Source organism: Cynara cardunculus (genome assembly GCF_001531365.2).
Source record: "Cynara cardunculus var. scolymus isolate 2C chromosome LG 2, CcrdV1, whole genome shotgun sequence".
Lineage (NCBI taxonomy): Eukaryota > Viridiplantae > Streptophyta > Magnoliopsida > Asterales > Asteraceae > Cynara > Cynara cardunculus.
The window spans coordinates 55,163,879-55,188,521 of NC_037529.1; the positions used below are offsets into that span (position 1 = coordinate 55,163,879).

Sequence of the window (24,643 nt, forward strand, 5' to 3'; positions counted from 1 at the left end):
TGTGCTCAACCGATTGGATGCGTAAAAATGCAATTGGTTTTATTTTTATGTCAATTGAGGTTGTGTAGCAATCAGCCCAAAGTGGAACTCCATGCACACTCTATTGTGAAAATGAGTGGAAGATAGTCTCGTGTGCAATAATGTTTCTTAGATTTGGATGTTCCAGTCTGTATTTTATATTCTACAAATATATATTATGTACGAAACAAAGTCAACACTAAAAAATTATAATCTGTTTAATAAACAGACCATTAGGCCTTCATTTGAGACGATGTAGTCTTAGAAACAGGAGCGTCCTTCCCAGATACAGTATATAATCAATCGCTAAAGATTGTTGAGTTCTCTTTCACAATTTAATAATAGTTTCGTCCTGTGTAGATATATCAAAGTGATTGCTTGTTGCAGGAGTTTCATGTGAAGTTGGGAGACCACTTATAAAAGAATCCTGAAAAGTGTTTATACAAATATTAGATATTGCATGAAAATTATTTAAACAATGAAATCAATTCTATCAAACATAAATTCTAATCGATTTACTTACTTCTCCATCGAAACTCATGTTTAATGAAGTTTCCAGACCTGTTAATCTCATTCCTTTAGAGGACAGGTAAGCTAATGAATATTAGCTATCATGACCTCACCTTGTTCTTTAATCACATGATCTTGATCTCCGAGCTGCTGATATTTGTCTTGGAGCTTCTGACCTTATTCTTTAATTACATGATTTTGTTCTTCGAACATCTTCTACAACCCTCAACTTTTTTAGCATTCTCTCATTTTTCATCATCCAATTGTCTTTGTAGAGTGCAATTTTTGGACGACCTTTTGTATTTGGGAATGTTCCAGTAGCATGTTGGAGTCACTCCCTTGCTGACCCCCACGCCCAGAATGCTCTTTGCTAAACGCAAGTGTAAGAGCATGTGTGCCATAATCAAGCTTTAGAGATCCACCATGAATCTCCTTTTCATAAATGACTTATCCACAACATATATCATTGATATGTTCGTAGAAGGAGGAATGTGGTCCAATAAAGTATGGACTCTTACAATTTCATTTGTCTTGTCTTTGATATCATCATTTTCATAATCTTCGTCTTTGGTTTGACGTGCCTTGCACCACATCAAAGAACAAAATGGAACTTTATCATCAGGAATTTTTTTATTTTTTTCCTAGTCATTATCAAATACACATCCTTGGTGTAAAACTTCAGTCTTGGATATTGGCTTATAAGAAAAAGATAAAGGGTAATGAAATCAACAATTTAAAAAGAGCATTACCAATTTTTCTCTGAGTTCCACGTGTCCAGATCATCCCAACCGATGTGGGTACTCCTGCTTTGCACGTGATATTTTTGTTGACTCAGATACACCCTTGGAACAAGAAAAAGATGAAATAATTATTGCAATATAAGAAAAAAAATAGAAATTCACAATAAATATAAAACTGATTGTGCATCGTATAACTTCGAATTGATTTGAAAGTGCGTTTTCGACAAATTTGTCCCAATCAATTTGATCCACGAACTTGTATTGTCTTGGTTTAACTTTCAATATTGAAGGTTTACTGATGTTGGGCAATATAAACTATTTGTACACAATGAATTTTATGGTTGGGTTGCCCTAAACGTCTTCTAAACATGACTCCATTTGGGTGATTGTCAACCGTTTGATGAAATCAACCCAAACTCTTCCTATCTAACAGACTTGGCCTATATCTAAATTGACTAAACTCTTCTAGCATGAAATTATTCGACTTCATGACACGCTAATTTCTATAACTTCTGATAGATATCAACATTTCACTTATCGATTTTGGGAAGGTATGCACAAAGCCTGAGGTACTCGATTAAATTTCAGTACAGTTTTCATACCATACAGAAGGTCAGTCTAAACGCACTATTAGACATTAGAAGATATGCTCTGAGCCTATGCTTTATAGTCGAATGGATGTTGGGATGATTATCTCTTTCTTATTGAATTCTCTTATAAAACAGTAGGCAATCAAGTATTGGCATGGCTCCCTATGAAGCATTGTACGACCGAAAATGCCGATCGCCGACTTGTTGGAATGAAGTTGGAGAAAAACTGATCGAAAGGTCCTGAGATTATTCAAGTTACGACTGAAAAATATTGAGGTAACCCGACAGAAAATGAAGGAAGCATAATCTCGATACAAGATTTTTGCAGATAAACACCGCTAACCTCTCAAATTTCGACCAGGTGACCACATATTCCTCAAAGTTTCACATTGATACCCATCCATATTCCTCAAATTTCGACCAGGTGACCACATATTCCTCAAATTTCGACCAGGTGACCACATATTCGTCAAATTTCGGATTATATATAAATGTGTGCAAATGATTAAGTTGTACCGTATGCATCATTGCATTGTACCTTAAAATACTTTAGAATTAAGAATACCATGTTGAGGGGCCAAAACTAGTCAACTGAAACTTAATACTAGACTTCAAATTTAAGCAAATTTATGGCTAGGGTAGATTTTGAAATTTTAGAAGTTTGAGGGGACCAAATTAAATAGTTCAAACTTGTTATTTTATGAAAATAAAAGAACAAATGGTTTATTTGTTCTTCATTTTCTAAATCGTGTATACACAGAGAGAGATGGAGAAATCATCCAATTTCTTGAAAAATTAAAGAAGATTAGTTGCGATATTGAAGTTTTGAAGTCAATAACACTGAGAATTAAAAGAGAAGAATGGGACCAACTCAGATACAGATTCAATCTTCTTAGATACAAGAATAACTTATTTATATGATCATTGCATTCATGAGATTCATTATGAATAAAAATATCCATAAAAGTGGGTATATTGGTTAGCCGGAACATTGTTTTCAATCCTTGATCAGTTTGTTTTAATTGTTGTGTTATAATTATTAAACAAGTTTTTCGACTTGTTTGTGATGTCCATTATGGGTTTAGCATGATAACCTTTATTCTTTTGGAACCGAACTTCTATTGGATTTGAGATTTACATTGTTTAATCCAATTGTTTGTTCCATGAACTTCTATGTGACATTCTGAAATTCAAATATGTTGAAATCAGAAACCTTTTTTGGCTTTGTGCTTTGATTTGATGAAATTGACTTCATTGCTTTAATTTTACTTTCCAAATACTGGATTTGGGGGCACCTTTGTCTGGGATGCTACCATAGTGGCTACAAAGACTATGGTGTCTTCAACGAATGGTACAAGCCACCTGAGGGTGTATCGATCGATCTTAGAACTAGTTCCAAAACTTGAGGTCATGGTTAAACCCACAGTGGGACTTAGACAGTGTGTGCTCGTACCCCTATTTCCCAACCGTCCGAATGGTTTCGCCAACCATTGGACGACGAGTCCTTGTTGCACGGAATGCAAATTTAAATGATTTGATACTTGGTTTTGGACTTTTGAGACTTAATTATTGACGTCTGTTTATTTGGACTTGAGATTGTTTCGAGTTAATTTTAGGATCATTTTGATTTCTGATTATTTATTCATTGAATATTTATATTTTAATCGACTTGATTTTAATATCTAATCATTATTTCCACTACGTTCAATTTTATTATTCTTGAAATTGTTGTTACTTTTGTTATCCATTCATTGATCGCGTCGCTCAATCATGTTCTCTTTTTCTTTTTTTGTGCACGGCAGGTATAAGACGTACACTCGATACTGGGCTAAAGTGAAGGGAGTGATGTTAGCGACTTTTTGGGAGAATCCTGCCTGTTGAGGATTTCTCTTTTGGTTATAAACTTGTAGCTACGTTAACCTTTTGGATTTACGTGTGTAATGTACATAATACTTGGCATGTTCTGTGTGTTTTCCGACCTCCTTTTGTGGATGAGGTTCTTTTGAATTTATGTATATGTGTGTGTGATGGAGGTTGTTCTAAATCACACGGGACGGGGTCGTTACATTTAATTTCCAACCAAATTGAGCTTAGAGACACCATTCTATTTGGATTGAAACTCATCCCAACTCCGCCCCATGCTTTCACCCATGACAAACAAATATATTATACAATGAACAAATAGCTATCAGTTCTCAACTCCAAACCAATTGGATTCAAATTTAGGAGCCATTTACCAAATGCTTATCCGGTAAATTTTAATATTATTATTTACTCAAATTGACGTCATATGTAACAATTTACCCGGTAAGTACTCACCATGGTAAGAGTCGTCGCCCTCACTTACCGGGTAAGACTTTTGGTCCTTGTCTCGGGGTAAGATTTTTGGTCTTTACCATATTCATGCGGTGGGGTAATGTTACTTGGTAAGCGGATAAGCGTTTGGTAAACGAAGTAACAATGGTAGCACCTTCTTCAAACACAGACTCTTTTGAAATGAACAAGTGGTTGATGGTTTGGGATGGAAGCTAGCTACACCATCAAGGACGTCGGAAAATTTACAGATAAAGTTAACACAACGGCACTGTCGTCTGGAAAGATTAAAACAACGGGGTATAATGCAATTAATTGGGTTGCAATTAAGAAATTTCAGAGCATATATAAAATCGTAGTGTATATGATCATAAGTAAGTGGAAATGCTTGCATAATATTTTATAACCATTGGAATTATCATCTAACCGTCTTATTTAAATCTTATCAACTGATTTGATACATTACTAGAAAACTGGACATCAATAGTCAATAATTTATTACGGATCAGCTACAAATCCAATTTTTTAGTTTCTACTCCCATTTTTGTGATGAATGTATAATCCATTGCTAATGCGTGGCAAAATATATACATATTTCCCTTGCTAATCCATGGTACATACGTTCCCTATCTAATCCGTAGCAAATATGTTTCCTCGTAATTCTTAGCAAATTCATCATTTTCCGTTGGATTTTTACTTGAAAAGAGAGAAATAATAAAACGTATAAACGTCTTTTTTGCTACGAGTGTGCTACGGGTCTTCCGTTGCTAATGTTAAGGTCCCATCATTAAATCCATAACAAAATATTTTTGCGACCAACTGATTAGCTACGACTTATTGTTACAAATTTGCTAGGGATGTGACTTTCAGCTACGGATTTGCCCGTCGTTGTTGCCTTGTTTCTTGTAGTGGTCTTCATCTTCACTACAAAACATGTTTCTACCGACAGATCAATCTGCTGGTATAGCCACCGACGGCCTATTACCGACGGAAACAAGCTATCTCAAAATGGCTCGCCGTCAATTAAGATCAACGGCGGCTCGGAGCAGCCAATAATCCATCAATGAAAGTTAGTTTCCTAGTAGTACTTGACTTTGGTTGATCAACTATATATAAGAGGCTGTTTGGCAGTTGCTAAATGGTTTGGTACAAAATGCTTAAGTACTTAGAATGATTAAGATAGTCTTATGATATATTACAAAATGAAATATGGTTGTTTGGTAATTGTTCAAAATGAAATTAGGGCTCTGAAGGGTTTAGGGAGGCTCAAGATGCAAAATCATTCGGAGAGTTTTAGAACCATTAAGAGACAAATTTCTTTTGTCAAACATGATTCACCTGTTAGCGATTTGGAGGCTGCCTCCTAACGAAACTATTAAGAAGTAAACAGACAACCCTAACATGAATATTGAAGATGAGGAGTTATACGTCCAACTGCTCCATGGAAGATCTTACAAATAGTCAATTTACAGAAAACACAAATGCCTACATAATCATGCAATTCCCACCATCATATGGTTGTGAATAGCCATTAGCTACAACCTCACATCCACAAGGAGGGAGAGGGTTGATCATTCTTACCAACTTCGGAAGTGGTGTCGATGATTTTTTATTCGGTCCAACACTTTCGATCTGTGCTATCATTCCCGTTTTTCTAACTCGAGTCGCAACACACACAGGATCAACATCACCAACTACAACCACGGTTCCTTTATCTCCGTCAAATGACACTTGATCGATTCCGATAAGTTTGGTGAGTGCAAGAAGTACACGAGTCTTGCACTTGTGACAATGGAAGTTTACTTTCAACACAATTTTCTGCATCATGATTAAGTTCATATCAATCGATAAAACGTTGAAGATAATAAAATGATATGATATACCAGTAAAAAAATTGAAACAGAAGGTTATAAGCGTACCTTTGTCATGTTGTAGCACTACCATGTGTGAATGCAGAAACATATCAGACACAAATAAACCTATATATATACACACATATATATTATAAGGATCAATTAGTATTGACTTTTGATTGGAAGACTTTAAACCTATTTCGTTTCTAGGAAAATTCCTCATTGGTGAAACCGCTGGACACAATGCGTTGAAGAATCCAACCCAATGTTTACGGTTTAAAAAATCTCAATCAGCCTAAGAAAAACCACCCAATCCAACCTAAGAAAAACTACAACCCAACCCAACCCAACCCAAACCATGAGTTGGTTGGGTTGGTCGGGTTGGTCGGGTTAAAACTTTGCTATATATATTGTTTTACAATCTATGCAAGTGTTTTTGTTTAAACGAAGTAAAATCAAAATGATAACATACAAAAAAGACTTAAACTCAAAAAAGAAAGTTGAAGGTTTATGTAAATAAGAAAGTAAAATTACGGTTGATATTGTAATATAATTTTAAATATAGCTAATTATGGATTGGTCTAATGTCTAATGTATATATGTTAGTCAAAGATTTAAAAATCATATTAAATCTGTAGTATAGAAGTGCATCGGGTTGGGTTGGGTTAAAAAAATCCTAACCCAGTAAATACGGGCTCACCTAATTTTGTATCAACTATGTGTCGGTTAGTTCAGGTAAAGTTTTTTTGGATTTTTCCGTATTGGGTTGGCCGTGTTGATCGATATTTTGAGCACCCACAGTGGAAAGAATCATGTGGACCATGATGCCAAGTTTATTTTAGGTATGGTTATCGGAAATCCTAGTTTATTTAAGTTGGTTATTACTTGTTAAACTAGTCATGTTTGATAAAAACTAGAGATATATACTGATCTAAAAAGAGCTTTAAAAAGCTTGCTCAATTATAATATATAACGGTCATAATTGGAACCAAAAACGGTAGAAAAAAAATCACGGAAGCTTTGAATAAAGGTCATCCGGTATGTTTAATACTCAATACGTATTGTATCCATTTCTTTTATACCTACAAACGCATGGAACCAAAAGTCGTTATGAAGTCTAGTTGGCATAAAGAAAGAGACAAAAGGGAATTGTATTATAAGTAAATGTCTATGTCCATAACGAAGGAGACGAAAGCTTTTAAGCCCTGCCATTGAGGGCTTTGGAAGGACCATGGAAAAATTAATATGTGGAAATTATAACTATCGTACAAAAGAAATAAATGTTGACACCGATGGTGTTTCGTGAAGTGGAGGAGGGGCGAACCTATGAAGACCTGAGAGAGAGATATGAAAGGTTGGGCCACGGCTCAATCGATTTTTGCAATGGAATATTTTAAGAGGTATGAAAGGTGCACATGCTAAATTTTAATGGGTGCTTGGGGATATCTAAAAACGTTAATTGAAATCAACCGAAGAAGTCCTATGAAATCAACCAAAGAAGCTAACAAATTCTTCAAACTATGGAATTCGGCTAAAAACACATCGAGTTGCTTACACCATACTTAGGGGCCATTTACCTAAATGCTAACAGGGTAAGCGCTTACCGTTAGGAGTCAACATTATAATTTATTGTACCGGGTAAGATTATAGTACATCAAAATGGTATCGTATGCAACAATTTACCCGGTAAGCACTTACCCGGGTAAGAGTCGTCACCCTCACTTAACGAGTAAGAGTCTTCATCTTTATCATTATTCTCACGGCCCCTTAGTCATGGGTCATGCGTCTTGCACAAAATCTCGATTCTATTTGGAAAAATTTCATCTCTAAATCGAAATAATTGACTTTTTCACTGGATTAGATTTCACGAACCTTAAAGATACACCCGTTCTAAAAAAATCTTGGATCCACCAAACCGATAGGCAAATTCCGTGGATCTCAAAGTAACGTTGACCCATAAATGGATGAACTTGTAGAGCGGGGAGAATCATGAGTCCTTGATCGGGGAACTACTTGAGGGGTCTATGGTTGAGATTAAAAGGATCCTTGATGATGATGAGGGCATATGCTTATAACGGGAGAAGTCGGAAACTTAAGAAATTTTAGGAAATCTAGAAAGTAATTAAAGATAGATATACAAACTCTTTAAATTGTGAGATCTCTAAGAACTAATGTATCATGTATGATTTTTTTCATCTATGACCAAAGTTCAATGTAGTGAATAACGTATATTTGATTCACAATTTGTGTGTTTCACATGTACTCAATTCATAATATGAATCATTTGACGTGTTTGTGAAACAAAAAATACACGTAAAAGAGTTTTACATTGTAAATCGAATACATATGAATTAAACACATTGTAACACAAATATATGTAACCAATATATTAAATACAATACTTAGATTAATAAAAATCATGTGAAACAAAACCTTAATGTATCATTTCTCACGGATCTTAGAAATTAATTTTAAAGTTCTCAAATGATCAATTAAAAACACACACATACATACATACATACATACATATATATATATATATATATATACATACATATATATATATATATAGAGAGAGAGAGAGAGAGAGAGGTACATGTTTAGGGGAAAACCCTAAATAAATGGTAAATTAGAAAACCACAAAAAAAGAGGATGAATAAAGTATATCAATATGGTTGCAAATTAACGAGAAAAATATGATCGTTTTTAGAGTAATTTATTTGGTTCGAATTATGTTTATTTTTATCTTTTTTCGAATAAAACATCGGGCTGAGATTTTTTAATTTAACAAATGTTGTGGTAAACGCTAGTCTAATTACATCCATTTGATTATCTAGCGTAACGGTTGATAAGTTGTTTTCTAGTTTTCATTTATCTAGAGTTTTCCCCTGAACATCGACCTATATACATCATTTGGGATTAAAAAAAATAAAAGTCGCATGATATTGTGTCAATCAATCTTTTTTTCGTTTTCAAATGTCCATATTTCAAGGCTCTCGAAGAATGATGCAAATTCATTAGAGGTTGTTTTCTCATAGGATGAAATCCAGGAAGCAGCCAAGTCTTGCGGTAGCTCCAACGCCCCGTGGTCAGATGGGTTCAACTTCAACTTTATCAAAAGATTTTGTAGCACTATCAAAGATGATCTTATGAAAGCCATCAATTGGTTTTATGCTACGGGTTCAATTAGTAAAGTTGTGATACATCTTTTGTCACTTTGTTTCCCAAAAACACTGGCCCTTGAGTGCAAGGCTACAAACCTATTATCCTTCTCGGTTGTTATTATAAAATTGCAAAAGATCTGGTGGAACGATGTAAGAAGATAATTTCTAAGGTTATCGGTGATGCTCAAAATTAATGATTTCGTCAAACGTGGATTTATTCTTGATGGAGTTGTGATAACCAATGAAATGGTTGAATTCATTAAAGTCTTAAGAGGAAGTTTTTTTGTGTTTAAAGTTGATTTCGGAAAATTGTTTAACAGCCTAAATTAAAATTCCCTAATAAACCTAATGCGTCAATGGGATTTGAGATGAAGTGGTTAAATTAGATAGAAGAGTGTCTTCGTTCGGCCTCCATTTCCTTACTCATCAATGGGCTCTCCTACAAAAGATTTTTCCTTGATGAAAGGAGTCAGGCAAGTGGATCTTCAATCCCCGTTCCTCTGCATAATCTTTTCGTGTCTATGCATCATGTCTTCCTCTTCTCTTCTTGTCTTTGATATTATTTCTCCCCCTCATTATGATTAAAAGAAACTTAAACATCATGAATAATCAAAGACTTTAAACAAATTAGCTTTATATTATTCTCAAACATCGTCACACAACCTTGATTCTCCCCCTTAGAAAGATATCTCTATCAGAACAAATTTCTCCCCCTTAAAAATAGATCTTTTACATCACAAAGCAATATCTCCACCTTGAAAATTAGGTATTCATCGAACATAGAAGCACATTTAGCAACTATTATCACAACAATTAAAATAATTGTGTGACCTATGTTTAAAATTGGCATTGATTTGTCTTTGATAAGACTTCCAGTTATGATTGAAGTAATGTTATAGAACTAAATTCTCAAACTGTTTTGGCGATATCACAAAGACATGAAATGTGAATCGCTAAGACTCGTGAATATGAAAGTGTAAAAAAGAAATATTATCATTAAAGCTCAAGATAGATTCAATGTGCATGATTGAAGTGCGAAGATGGGGCAAACTTTCTTATTTTTCAATATCCAAGTTTTTCAAATGAAAAATAGATAGATTATGTGTTGCTTTCCCGGGAAAAATTGAAACATTTCTTTGTTAAGAAAAAAAATGAGTAGCTGGTAGGGTTAAATCAAGTATTGGCATAGGTTCACTGTCTGTTTCAATGATGGTCATGAAAGAATTACGAACCAACAGTAATGTGATTGCCCAACTTGAAGTGGTTAGGGAAGAATTTTCTTTTCTTTTAGCTTTGTTCTCTCACCCTCTGTTTTTAATAAAAATCCTCACTTCTAACCAAATTCTCATTTACATTTTTCCGCTCAATACAATGAGATTTCTCAACCGTATGAGTTATCTCCCCAACTCTTTTATTTAAAACCCCTCACCTCCTAGTGGGCGAAACTACCGGTTCTGATAGCTCATTGAAGCACAATTAATCTCACACATTGATTTTATGAAATACATCCTATAAGTTCAAAGATATTATACTTTGAAATTTTTTAGAAATTAATATACGAAGTACGAGTCCTCAACTGATATGTTTAGAAATCAAAACGTTGAAATCCGAGTTCTAGTTTGATTTATCTATAAGTCTAGACATGAAAATCGAGTTTTAAAAAGATGCTTTCATGATTAGAAGAGTAATGAACAAATTCAAACGATAAACAGAATGACTAAGTAAGCACAGTGTTTCAAACAAATATTTAATGTTTAATTGTGAAGAACAAGTCACAATTGATATTTCATATAAGAATTGAATCATTTATGTTAAATGACGCACAATGAAAATAATTAAGATTTCAAGCGATTGTATTTCCACCGAAAATTTCAATGAATATATGAGACGTGGAAATAACAAATTCAAGAAAATTTAACACATAGCAATTCAAGGATTGATTTATAACCGGAAAAGAAACAAACACAAGTAAGTTTCTCATATTGAACCACCATGGTTCTTTGAAAATCAATATTCGCCTACTTACAGAAAATATGGTACTCCCCCATCAAAAGTAGTATAACTCTTTGAATAGTACAATCATGTGATGTGAATATATTGATGAGAATGCACATGACTTTCCTGTAAAACATATGACAAAGATTTCAGTACCCAAGCTTTATTGGGTCCTCGGAGGTTAGCTTTCAAACGATTCATTTAGGAATCAGGGATACTGTATGTACCATACCATCTGTTCACATACCTTTGATTTACAAAATCATTTGTTCCATATGTTGAACAAGACAATTTCTCTTGGCTCGGACTAATTAGCTTATTGATAGATATGTCAAAACAAGGCAAATTAGTCCTAGAAACAAATGACTTTGTATCAACTACAAAAGATTTATGTGACTTGTATCTAGCACAGTCATCTGTAGTTGATTTCTTCCTTCAAACCATATTCACCTTTTTAGAATGATTATCTGAGCTAACAAGAGAATCATTGTGAAACATATTAGAATTATAAGTCTGGTATCTCGAAAAACTATATGATTTGGAATATTTGTTCAAATAATTGTATGATTCAACACTTGAAGAATAGTTATTCTTACAGACACTGCTTGGAGAGAAAGGGTCAATTTTGTGAATTGAACTTGAAGCAATTTTATATGAAAACACAAAATCAAAATTAATTGAATCAATATGTAGTAACAGGGCTAAGTTGTTCAAAGAGGTCGACTTTTTCTGAATTCTCTTTAAGTATTTGGTGTTTGGAAATCGCCTCTTCAAGCTCTACAACTTCGTCAAATAAAGCATTTTTTTCTCCAAAGATAAATTCATATTTCTTTGAAAAATCATATCTCATATTCTGCTAAGCTACAAGATCTGTTTCTAACACAGGTAATTTCTTTGAAAGTTTACAAATTTCTTCTTCAAAAACTTTCCTTTCATTTTTAAAATATTTTTCTGAACTCTTCTTTATTTTTAGATAATTCTTTGAGAAGACTAGCACCCTTTTCGTAAAAACCTTTTGTTCACTCTCAAACCCTTTCTTCTCTTTTTCGCAAGTTTTCTGTAGATCAGAAATTTTCACTTTAAGCTCCAAACTTTTATTCTCAAACTTGCTTCTTTCCATTATAACAACTTTCTCAAAATAAACAACTTGTTTTTAAAGCTTGACAATTGTTATCTCACAAGATTTAGTATTACTTTCAAAAAACATTTTCTATCCGAATCAAACTTTTCCTTCTCATCAGGGAAAATCCTTTTTTCTTTCTCAAACTCTTTCTCACTATCAGAAATTCTTTTCGAAAGATTCAGAATGGTTTTCACTAAAACAGATTTTTCATCTTTCAAAGATTTTTCCAAATATGTTGTTTTCTTTTCAAACTCTTCTTCAAAATCAGAAATCTTTTCTTTAAGCTTGAGATTGGTTTTAGCTAAAACATTTTTTTCATTTTCTGAATTATTAAGATCATCTTGAAGATAAGTTTTCTCCACTGACAAATTCTGATTAACCTTCATGTTGTTGGTTTGTCTCGATTCATAACCTGCAATCTTGTCATTCAGGTTAGAAATTTGTTTTTGTAAACCATATATTGAGAAAGAAACTTTTACTTGATTAAAATGATTGTTCATCAAAATGATTATCAGAAGATTATCCTCACCGTTGAAGGCCATCTTTGGCCAAACAACTTCTCCCTCATTCCCCTTACAATACAACGGTCTCCTTCCTTGCCTTCATCTTCGATAACAATAGCTCCTCCTGGGGACCTCTATGGTTTCTCCTCCGCCCTCCCGCACTTCATCGTTCCCCTTACCTCCAGTCATCCCTTTTAATCATCCCCTTCGGCCACTAGTTCTCCTTGCTACCCAGGAGCGCCCCCTGTTGTAGATCTCCATCTACGTAGTTCTATCAAATCCACTAAACCAGGTAGCAACAACAGACAGAGATTTCATCTAGTTTTGTTTTTCATCATGTTTCGAACAATCATCGAGTTTGAATGAATAAATCGAATCATAAAGATTGGTTTTTAATATGTTGATTTAGATGAAGAAAGCGAATGGATTTTTATTGTAACAACACTTTCGATGAACCCAGATTCGTTTTCTTGACATCACAACATCGATTTAGAGGTGTATGGTAGATCCCATACCATTTGCTTTTAATGCGTTGAATACAAAACCTGGAGGAGGCTCAGGGTAGGGTGTTCTCAGAAAGATCTTTAACTCCCCTTTCTCTCGTTTGTTTTAGTTCGACTCCCTTCTGAATTTTTCTAGGGTTTGTTTTTCACAAACCTTACAATTTCTCAGCATGTTTCACAAATCTTGGAAAGTAGGTTTTCTAATTTGTGTTGTTTAAGACCACCAAGATCAAGAAATTGGAGTAATCAAACAGCAAAAAGATCAATCCTTTTACCAAGTCATCTATCTTCTTTGCTTTTTCAGATCTTGTTTTTTTCAACTTCTTTTAGCAATATCCTGAATTTTCTCTTGTTGTTGTCTTATAATTTTTTGTTTGATTTCGATAGAAATGAGACGTATATGAATTGGGGATATGATAAAGATTACAACTTGCACATCTCATGGTTTCAATTATGCATTCATTTCAGTTTTCAGTTTAAGATAAAGATTATCTTCATGATTTCTAAAAGATATATTTAGATTTACAATCTTTTTCTTCATGTATAGGTAAACCAAATACACGATGATTTAGTAAATCAAATATGGTCTTATTTGGTGCAAGGGTTTGTCGTCGAAGATGGTATAGTAGCCGAAGAAGATGACCGGATAAGGAAAGCTTTATTTTTTTTTATTATTCAATGCTTTACATACTTGTACACAATGCATTGAAAGTTATACAACAAAAAACCAAAGGATCTTTGGCCTAGCGGTATGTGAGTCTTTGGCCTTCTAGGAGGTCAAGGGTTCAAACCTTACCATAGGTGAGTAGGGTGTGTGAGTTTATTTGTTCTATTTACCGTATATAAATATTATATACTTCAAAAAAAAAGTTATACAACAAAAAAGCATATTATATAAAAAGGTAAAATGACTAAAATACCTTAGATTTAACAGAACTAAACTTAACGGAATTAGAGGCAACGACCTAATTCATAACAAAATTGAAACCACAATATCCGCAATCAATCGGGGGACCCTTTCCATAATTGACATATAACCACATGGGACGAAATATTTAATATACTCTAAATTTTGTGTATAAAATATTTTGATAAAACCTAATAAAATTTTAAAACACCACAAATTGCTTTTACATTTTTACAATCTCATAACATGTTTATTTAAATTAATCCGCTTGATACCATTATATCAATCTATTATTTGATGATGTATCGACAGTCAAATATATTTATCAAGTTATACACACCACAATAGAATAGTAAATTATAGAAAAAAACATACATATTATTATTTTTAATCTAATACTTATATACATATATGTACTTTTACTTTTTATACGTATCGGTTTGATTCTTTTAGCATGTGTATTCATCAATAAATAAATTCATGACAATGAATATTCGTTAGTAAATAACCACACATATTAACCGAATAACATATACTTGTGAAGCTCATAGGATATATTCATTAACGACTATAATTGTATAAAAAATCATTAATATGTGATATTAATTCTATGAATAGGTATATATCTTTATCACTTAATAAACACAATATGAAAATCATATATGGAATTCATTAATATGCGACATTATGTCTATATATAAGTATTTTGATGGATGAAAGTGCATTATACAAAAGTTATGAGTGTGTTGTATTATGCATACAGATACATTCATCAATGAATGAATATACATATAGTCTGAATTAATCAAAATTATGAAATTCATATAATTTATAATCATTAATGAATATACATCATAGTCATCGATTTATATTTAATGTTAGAAAAAGAAACTGAATATCTTTATCAAAACCCATTGAAGCAGGGACATAATTAAATGAATTAAAGGGACATAATTATATATATCCAACAACTAGAACCACATGCATCGTTTTCTAAGCAAGTCAAATTAATTAGTGATATGAGTTGTCTAACTGTTAGAAGAAGACTAGAAGTCAACCTACGTGTTATCTTCTTAATTAGTTGGTTTAAGTGAGGAATCCGTAATCCAAAAAGAAATCATTGGTCTTGTTTTATTCCATTTTAATTAAATGGAACACAGGAGCTTGGAAATGGTAACGTTTATTGAATTTTAAATGATTAAAAATAAATTGTATTTTATAAAGTGGATATTTCATTGACGTTGGTTGACAAGGTGAACTGGTTTTAAAAATTGTGAAGCTAATTTGAAATTGCATATTTGTACAAGCAAACTTCAAATCACAAATATACGAAAGTATGAAACGATTATTTATCTGTCACATACTACAAAATACATGCATGGGCAGGTCCTGTGAGACCATAAGGACTCGTCTCCTTCATCTGAAGGTTTTGACCATTTTTCTAATGAATGTTTGCTTTTCATGTGAAGGTTCGATTTTTGTCCTTTGAAGGTTTGGCGTTTTACTATAGAGGTTTGGTATTTTTTTGTTGTGAAGGCATCCTATTGTAATAGTTTGATTATATTAACTCATCCGAGGGCTCATATTTGGTTTCACGGATCTCACAAAAACTAAAGTGGTCTCACATGACCCCAAGTTTACCACAAGCATGGAACACTTGGGATGATCGGGTGATTACACACACAAAAGCATCTCAAAAGTATCATTTTATGTGTATTATACACCTGGATCGTGTCGCATTGCATTAATTTTTCCATACAAGTGTGTCAACAAAAAAAAAAAGACAAACCAATACCAAAAGTGGTCAAAGTGACCCATGCCATGTAAGTCTCTATCCAAGCCACCTGCGCCTACCGGCAACCCAAGTCATGGGCTAGGCCATGTATCTCTTTGTTTTGCCACACAAGTTACATGTGATTAGGTCAACGAATGCAACCAGAAGCCTCAGGTGGGACGCGTGATCCTAGTGGTGACCAGGTCGTGGATGATAGATTTCAGGGACCATAATATGCCAATCTTTGATTCTTTAGCGGTTTCTTCCCTATCATAGTTTAAACTGATTAGAAACCATCATTTGAGTCGGACTGAAATGACCGAAAAATTGAAAATCATCTCAATGGTATTAAATTATCCAAAATATACGTCATGGATCCAAAGACCTCAATTCCAACAAAAATAACCGAATTACTGTAGCGGAACACAATAAAACTAACCACCACTGAGATTTTCTACATAAATCAACAACTCAAGCTCCTGACATGAAAAAAAAACCAAACACCACTAGCTGGCAATTTGATATATATACAACCCTCCACCCCGAGGATATATTTTACACTTGCCCTAGCTATAGTTTTCAACATGGCTAATTGCCTGAAATGCATTAATTTTGAAAGGAGAGTTAGACCAAAAGGTCTACTTAATCCTTTGAATAACAGTAGTTTAAACAACATTTTTAAATATGCACTTTGAAACAACATTCAAAATGTATGCAGATTTAGAAGACCACATTCCCACCCGGATATCTTCACAAAGTGGTTGCAACTTCTCACTCGATGACGTATCTCGAGGATATCACATCTACCACATAGTTACTTGACAACAAGACACTACAACAAAATTAAGTTTATAGGACACCATTAGTTCTAAGCGTCTTAATAGACCATTTTATAGAACTTAATTTTTAAGACCAAGATATAAAGCAAATTATCTAAAGGTGTTCTAACAAGTTGTCGACAAAATATTACATGGACATGTGAGTATCAATATTCATTATATGTGCATGCTTAATAAATAATCATTTCACAAACAAATTTTTCCTTAAAAGCATTCCTTGCATTTTAATTGAAAAAAATTTGGTGGTCACTTTTCATCACTAAAGATCCGTCACTAATTTACGTTAGTGACCAAATTCAAAAATAGTCACAAATTAGTGACAACCAGAGTGGTCCCTGCATTTGTGACGAATAACCTGGTCACTAAATGTCATACTAAATCAGTGAAAGTCGTCACTAATTTCTCATTTAGTGACCAAAGTCAGTGACCACCACAAAGTAGGTCACTAGTTAGTTCAAGATAACAAATCCATTAGTTGGTGTTAATGTCCATTAGAGACCAAATATGTGGTCACTAACCATTAATGGCTTCTAGTGACCAAAAAGGTAGTCACTAACTAAAAGGATATGAACAAAAATTATGCTAATTTCCACCTCAATTTTATTGCAATAAAATTTAAACCTACTAATTTGTAGTAATGAAAATCAAAAATGTTAACTCCATTTTCATAACGTAAAATTCTTTGATCTAAACAAAAACAAGCACGTCACTATTATATATCATCAACATATGTCTATCTATACATCCTAAAAGATTTTAGTATCAACATTTACACCACATCTTCTAGCAACTTAAGCACACACAAGCTTCCACTTGTTCTTATTGCCAATTTCACAACACTCGTCTGCCTTCATTCCTTCTTCAACACCTATACATAGATTTCTTGATAGCATTTTTGTAGTGGTCCTTGTAGCTCAATCGTTGTTTGCTTCTTAACATGACTTTTATTCATAACTGCTAAAAGATCTCAACTTATTCACACAAATATATATGTTAAATAACATAATCATATAAAGTAAAATGTAAGAACCCATTTACCTTGATATAAGCTTGAACCGAAAGTAGAGAAGTTTAAGCTTAGGACAAAAAGAGATGGATAAATTTGTTTCAAATCAGTGAAAGAGTATGTCAAGTCCATGGATATGATACGTTCTTGCAATAGAGAAAGCTCGTTGAGAAAATGGTGAAATACGGTCTTGCAATAGAGAAAGCTCGTTGAGATATGATGGAGGCCTCCAACACGCGCCCTCGAATGGAGGCTAGACAAAGTCCCCTAGAATGGAGGCGAAAGAGTATGTCAAGTCCGTGGATGTGGTAGACCCAGCTCTCATACAATGTAAAGATATGTGGAACCTCTTTGAATCTCTCTCTAAAAGAGCCTTTATAAAGAGAGGGAGGTTCCTACATATATACAAATTCGATGGTCCGTATTTAGCCGATGTCGACTCCAACATTTTCTTTCTATGCCTGGCCCATTTGTGGTCCCAAACTTACATTTACTTTCTACTTTTTATTCTAATAACCATCTCTCAGTTACTACCATATGTATTTTGCTTCTAGAATGAAGACGAGCACTAGTGACAACGCTGATGTGAACAGAAAATAAATGTAGCAAGTTTTTGATAACTTGAAAATAAATGGGTGCCACTTTACTTGATCTGCTATAGAAGGGAATAAAAGGAACACGAAGTGTTCACAATGTAGAGTTTCACAAAAAATGAACCAAATGCTCCTACTCAACTTCTCTGTTCCTCCAATTTCCATGTACAAAACGTAATTATTTTTACAACTGAAACATGAAATGGAGTTAAAAAGGATTGCACAAAAAGTAGAGTAAGCTTACAGGTCGAGATGATTAGTTGATACTTCTTTATTTGTGTACATATAGCTTGCAATTTACTAATAAATCAGGACGAATAAATCAGGATTAACGTTTTACAGTACCAAAGGAATCTGTGTTAAAACACAAAGTATGAAGGTATAGTCTACTGCAACTAATATAAAAAAACACATTAACTTCTTAGATGATTACAACAGTACAATAGAACTGATCACATATTTATCAAAGAATCTATTGGTATAGTCCACACCAAATTAAATTTACAGGTTTTGAAGTTATCATCTTCTTAGATCTTTTAAACCTAACCATCTATGATAATTACTAATGGAAAAATTATTTTTAACATATTTTAAAACATTATTATAAACAAATCATACAATTAAAATACCAACTATCCCCATGGGATTTCAAAGAAATACAGAGATTTAAAATTCAAAAAAAAAATTCAAACCAAACATGGGACTGAAATGAAATTGAATTCCAAATTTCATCAAATGTAATCCAATCCAATCCAATCCAATCCTACAAACCAAACTGGGCCTTGGAGATAGGTGTCATTTCAAACCCAAATCCTATAGATTTCAAATTATTTATAAAACAAATAAATATTTAAAAAGAAAATTATACATGAGAAAAATGAAGTAATCAATAAAACTAAAAGCATTTGCATATGGCTAAGTATTTCTCCAACAGAAGCTAGAAAGCCAAACCAGAAGATAACCAAAAGCTGGACTCATGGGAAACAGTGGCAAAAAAAGTGGCCTTTTTGCAATAGTATCGTGTGACTCTTCCAAAGAAAGGTTCAATTTCTACTTAGAATCTAGAAAAAGAAGATACATTTTATGGTAAAATATGCATGCAGCAGTAACAGAGAAACAACCAACCGTAAGCTAAAAACCAAATAAGAAAAGTTCAAACTTCACTCAAAATCCGAGAAAAGGTGAGGTTTTCTTACAGTAAAGAGACATAGAAACAAAAATAAATATCTATTCAACTACCAACTAAACACCAGCAACAACAACCATAAAAGACATAAAGACAGAAGAAAGAAAAAGTCTCATATCTATTCAAGACCTAACCAAATGAAGATATTTATGCATCGAAAAACCATAATGCAAACCATCTAAATACCAAAACATAAGTATTCCCATGTAAATAACAAAGTGGAACAAAGGAATACCCATGTAAAACGAAGACAAGTTACCAATGTATAGTGCAAATGTAACCAACGATTCAATCCACTCCAGTCCAAATTTGTTCAGTGAGACACTTTCGGTATTAATTTATCAAAACCTAAGTTTTGTGATATTGTGAGAGAAATTTGAATTTTCTAGAGAAACTGAAATGTGAAAGAAGAAAGAAGAAGCAGTGGGATAATGTTTGAATTTTGAAAGTTTATTAGGAACCAAATCGAGGACTTGCAAGTAAAATATTACCACAAGTAAGGAGTTGGCTTGGAACTGAGCCAACAACCAAGCAAATCAAAACTGAAACCTACCATGAAAATCACCTATAATGTAACCGCAAAAAGCCAATTAACGTGTTGCTATCAAAACCACTACAAAACTCACCTTGATGCCATTATTAAACCCTCTAACCAATTGATAAATTTCAGGTATATACTCCATTAAGTGCAATAATATCATGGAAACAGACCAAGTCTGGTTGTTATCTCTAAAAGATATATTCTCTAATCAAATGTTTTCCACTTTTTTAAACTTTATTACCTCTGTATCTTTCATTGCAGAGATTACCTGTACAAGCTGGACAGACACCACAATTATTGCAGTATTTTGGGACGCTTTTAACTAATGGGAAACTAAACGCATTTACATCAAAGCGAGAGCAACTCCGAAAGTTGTTGCTGCTTTTGCCAAGCGAAGAGAGTTCGACAAAATTTTGATCAAATAACCTAATTAAAGTTTATTACGTGTGGAAGAAATCGCAGGTCTAAACAAGAAATCTAGATGCCGTTCAATCGAGTTGAGGTATGGAGGCATGAAATCGAGATGATGTGTGAAAGACAGAAATCAAGATGCTGTGTGAAAGGCAGAAATCGAGAACTACAACGATGAGAACATGAAGTCGATTACCTGTGAAGAAGAGATGATATGAATGGATGCGTCGATTACCTGTGAAGAAGACGAGAAACCGATGAGAAGATGAAGTCGATTGATGGTGTATGGAGGTGTGAGGTACAGTGCGTGAATCGGTGGAGGAAGGAGGCCGGTTAGGGCAATCAGGTTTATTTTGAAAATTTGAGCCCAATTTTACAAAAATCACACAATAGCCGCAAAATAATTGATTGCACAATCTGGAAAAAAAACAGCCATTACCCAAATCATAAAAAACAAGCAGCAATGGCCACCACGATGAGATGATGACGAAGAAAAGATGAGAGGCAGGAAGCAAGCATTCAGCTTATAACTTGGCCATCAACAGGCCATTTTCTTTTTAACAAACATTTTTAAATTTTATTCAATTTCAACCTTCACTAGTGTGAAACCTGAAATGGAGTTTATGCAAATGCAATTGGTGGAGATGATTCAGATGCAATTGTTAGAACTTAGTGGCTGGATTGACTATAACTTTGATCTAACAATCCCCCAAATACATAGAACCAATAGCTAGTTTGATCAAAATACAACACATTTCTCTACATTGAAAACAAAGTAGAAACCCTAATTTTAGATAGACCAACCAAATAGCAAAATAACTTCACCACAATGTAATCAATAGTCAGATAAGATAAATCGAGTAATCATATAAATTATATCAGAAACAAAAAGCTAATATGTAGTTGTCAATTTATAATACATTTGCGATTAACATCTCATTTGATTGCTCAAACAAAAATACCTTGAAGAGACTGCCTTACAGATGAGCCTAGGAAGTAGAGGCAATGATGCAAAGGTGTGAAGCTCGTCGTCACCGTAGACGGTAACCGCTCCCAAACTCTCCCCGGCGTCCGATGACGGTGCTGTGTGTTAATGGACTCTTCGTTTATCGTCCCCTTTCTCGTTCCAATTCCAAAGAACATAACCATGGTCCATGACACTAAAATTATAAAGCCCAAATTTCTTCATAAAACCCACGGCCCATTTTCACAAAAAAATTATCAAACAATTATTATTATTATGGCAAAATATGCAAAATAGCAATTTACTTTTACAAATTTTCCTATTATAGTATTCTACTTTCAGTTTGTCTTATTACAGCAATATGCTTTCAAAATATTTTTATTAGGGCATTGTACTTTCAAAAATTTACCCATTATAGCATTGGGTAACCTTTTAAAATAAATTTACCCATTATATCAGGTTTCCTTGCCACCTCATCGTCCACGTAGGCTGTCCACATGTACGATAATGATGACATGACATATTTTATTACAGCATTATACTTTCAAAATTACTTTGTTATAACGTTACCAATTTTTATTACAACATTATACTTTTAATTTTAATATTTTTATCATTTAAACATTGTAAATTTAATCAAATATATTTACTAAAAGTTATAATATCAGAAATTAAACATGGTTAGAAAAGATCACTATTTCATAAATAAAAATATTCAAAAAAAACCATTCATTCATCGAGTTCATCGTAAATTTCATGGCTTACTTTGTAATGTCAAAACATAAACAAGTGGACATTTTTTCAACAAAAAAAATCATCATATTCACATTCGTTTAACAATGTTATTTAATCAAGTAGAACCGCCACCTTCTCCATCTTTCTCAACAGTATTTTTCCGTATGTTATTCAAAGTTATCATTTCACTTTGCCTCCTTTTTTTCGAGATGAACCTTGGTTGTGATTCCACTTGAGATGGTTCCTGTTCAAATTAGTATGCAATTGATATATAAAACTAGTATGAAACTCGAAAATTTTACATTACCTTTTTAACATCCCTTTGTGACCCGTTCCGCCTCGTGTACCCCCTTCACTGTTTTGTCTATGAAAATTAGTCCTAGGCCTGCCTGGTGGTCTGACATCTTTCAATGGTGCATCTTTTTCCTCATTCTTGCATGATCTACTCTTATGACCTGCTTCATTACACTTTGTACATGTCATTCTTCTTCCTTGTCTTCCAAGTTGTCATGTTGAAGTCAATAATCTTTCCACTGCGTCCCTTCTTTCTTTTAAGTTTTGGCCTTCCTATAGTTACTTGTGACACTAGAACTTCCAATAAGGAGAAATTCTTGATAAAATTAGCCTATGGTTTCACCTTCATTTTTAACCGAGAATCCCACATTACACAAGATTAGACCGACAAATGCAGATGAAGACATCAAAGACAAATGCTACTGTACAATACAGAGACCATAGTTCATCAAAGACAAATGCTTGAATTATTCTTTGTAAATGTACATATACATTGCTGTAAAATATATTGAACTTACCTGTTGGAACATGATGTGTGATGAGAAAGTCGATGAGGAAGAGGATGAGAGTCGTTTTTAGGGTTTAGATTCGATTAGGAAGAAGAGGGTGGGGGTCGATTAGGGTGAATGAGGAACAAGATGTGCGATTGAGGGTGAACGAACAGTCATCAGGAGTGCAATTGACAGGGATTGAGGAGTTTTTCATTTTCAAAAATTGTTTTTAATTTAAAATTTTCTTTTAAATTGTGACGTAAGATATCCATGTGGAACAAGTTATGTTTCCATGTCATTTTAAGTTTGACACATCAACAAAGAAAAACATGTTCAAAAGGTAACAAGTTACCTAATGCTATAACGAGTAAATTTTTGAAAATACAATTCCCTAATAAAAAATATTTTGAAAGTACATTGTTGTAATAAGAAAAACTGAAAGTAGAATGTTATAATAAGAAAATTTGTAAAAGTAAGTTGCTGTTTTACGCATTTTGCCCTTATTATTATAAATTTTTTATTTTATAAATTTATTAAAACTTTGTAACAAAAAATTGTTTATATATTAAGGGGTCGTTTACCAAACACTTACCCAGCAAGCGCTTACCGGTAAAATTCAACACTACCACTTATTTACCGGGTAAGACTTTAGTCCACTAAAACGACATCGTACACAATTTTTGGTTCTTATTTATCGGGTAAGACTCTCGGTCATTGTCTCCCTCTTACCGGGTAATATTATTGGTCCTTACCATATTCATCCGGTAAGGTAATGTGACTTAGTAAGTCTTACATGGATGAACATTTGGTAAACGACCCTTAAATAATCAAACTTAGTATAAGACGATTTGTTATATGTTTGATTCGTTTACAATTCTAATCATTTTTCATCGTAACTCCTTCGATCACAACTTATGTTCAGTTCATCTCTATACATAAATGTCATCAAACATGGACTTTTCAAATTGAATTTAAAAATAAAGCATGTTTAAATTAGTAATTATGCTTAATAGGATATATTTTTAAAAATGTCTTGTTTAGTTAGTGATCACTATTTTTGGTCACTAATCATTTTAAATTTTGTGACCACTATTTTTTCACTACTAAAAAAAGGGTATCACAGACGGATTTTTCTGGCGGAAATTCCGTCGGAAATATTCCCGACGGATTTCCAATGGATCCCAAAAAAGTCAAAAAAAGTCAACTTTTATCCAGATCCGCCACAAATCCCCCACTGAATTTTTGGAAAAAAATATTAAAATTATTTTAAACGGATTTGTGACGGATTTCCGACGGATTTTTTACTTATTCAAAACCGTCACAAATCCGTTGCAAAATTTGTCTAATTTATTTAAATAAATTAATTAGCGTTAATCAAAAACAATTTACGACGGATTTCCGACAAAATTTAATTTTTAATAAAAAACAAATCGAATTCCGTCAGAAATTTGTAAACTTTTTATATGTATATATCTTTGTTAGGAAAGAAATAAAAATAAAACATTTTTCCTTTTTGAAATTTCCGACGGAATTTAATTTTTTAAAATAAAAATTAAATTCCGTCGTCTGTTGGAAATATTTTAAACCTTT

At 33.3% G+C, this 24,643-nt stretch overlaps 2 protein-coding genes across 2 annotated transcripts; both read right to left on the reverse strand.

The window, feature by feature from the left end:
- Nucleotides 1-5,544: 5,544 nt before the first annotated feature.
- Nucleotides 5,545-6,144, reverse strand: LOC112507667 (heavy metal-associated isoprenylated plant protein 43-like). The gene is made up of 2 exons (XM_025112326.1): nt 6,091-6,144; nt 5,545-5,989 (listed from the first exon to the last, which is right to left on the reverse strand). The coding sequence occupies exons 1-2, from the start codon at nt 6,097-6,099 to the stop codon at nt 5,657-5,659; spliced, it is 342 nt and encodes a 113-aa protein (XP_024968094.1). The 5' UTR covers nt 6,100-6,144; the 3' UTR covers nt 5,545-5,656.
- An 11,350-nt stretch (nt 6,145-17,494) lies between these two features.
- LOC112506176 lies at nt 17,495-21,718 on the reverse strand. The gene is made up of 4 exons (XM_025110196.1): nt 21,551-21,718; nt 20,766-20,804; nt 17,871-18,105; nt 17,495-17,789 (listed from the first exon to the last, which is right to left on the reverse strand). Exons 1-4 carry the CDS (start codon nt 21,716-21,718, stop codon nt 17,701-17,703), a joined length of 531 nt encoding a protein of 176 aa, XP_024965964.1. The 3' UTR covers nt 17,495-17,700.
- Between the last annotated feature and the right edge of the window lie 2,925 nt (nt 21,719-24,643).

What these genes read in the sequence shown, in the direction of transcription:
- LOC112506176 (XM_025110196.1), bottom strand. Translation starts at nt 21,718, where the DNA reads ATGGTTATGTTCTTTGGAATTGGAACGAGAAAGGGGACGATAAACGAA. An exon ending in TCTACTTCCTAGGCTCATCT is followed by an intron (nt 20,805 to 21,550) that starts GTAAGGCAGTCT and finishes TCTTCTTCACAG; the next exon opens with GTAATCGACGCATCCATTCA. An exon ending in CGGTTCAAGCTTATATCAAG is followed by an intron (nt 17,790 to 17,870) that starts GTAAATGGGTTC and finishes GAGATCTTTTAG; the next exon opens with CAGTTATGAATAAAAGTCAT.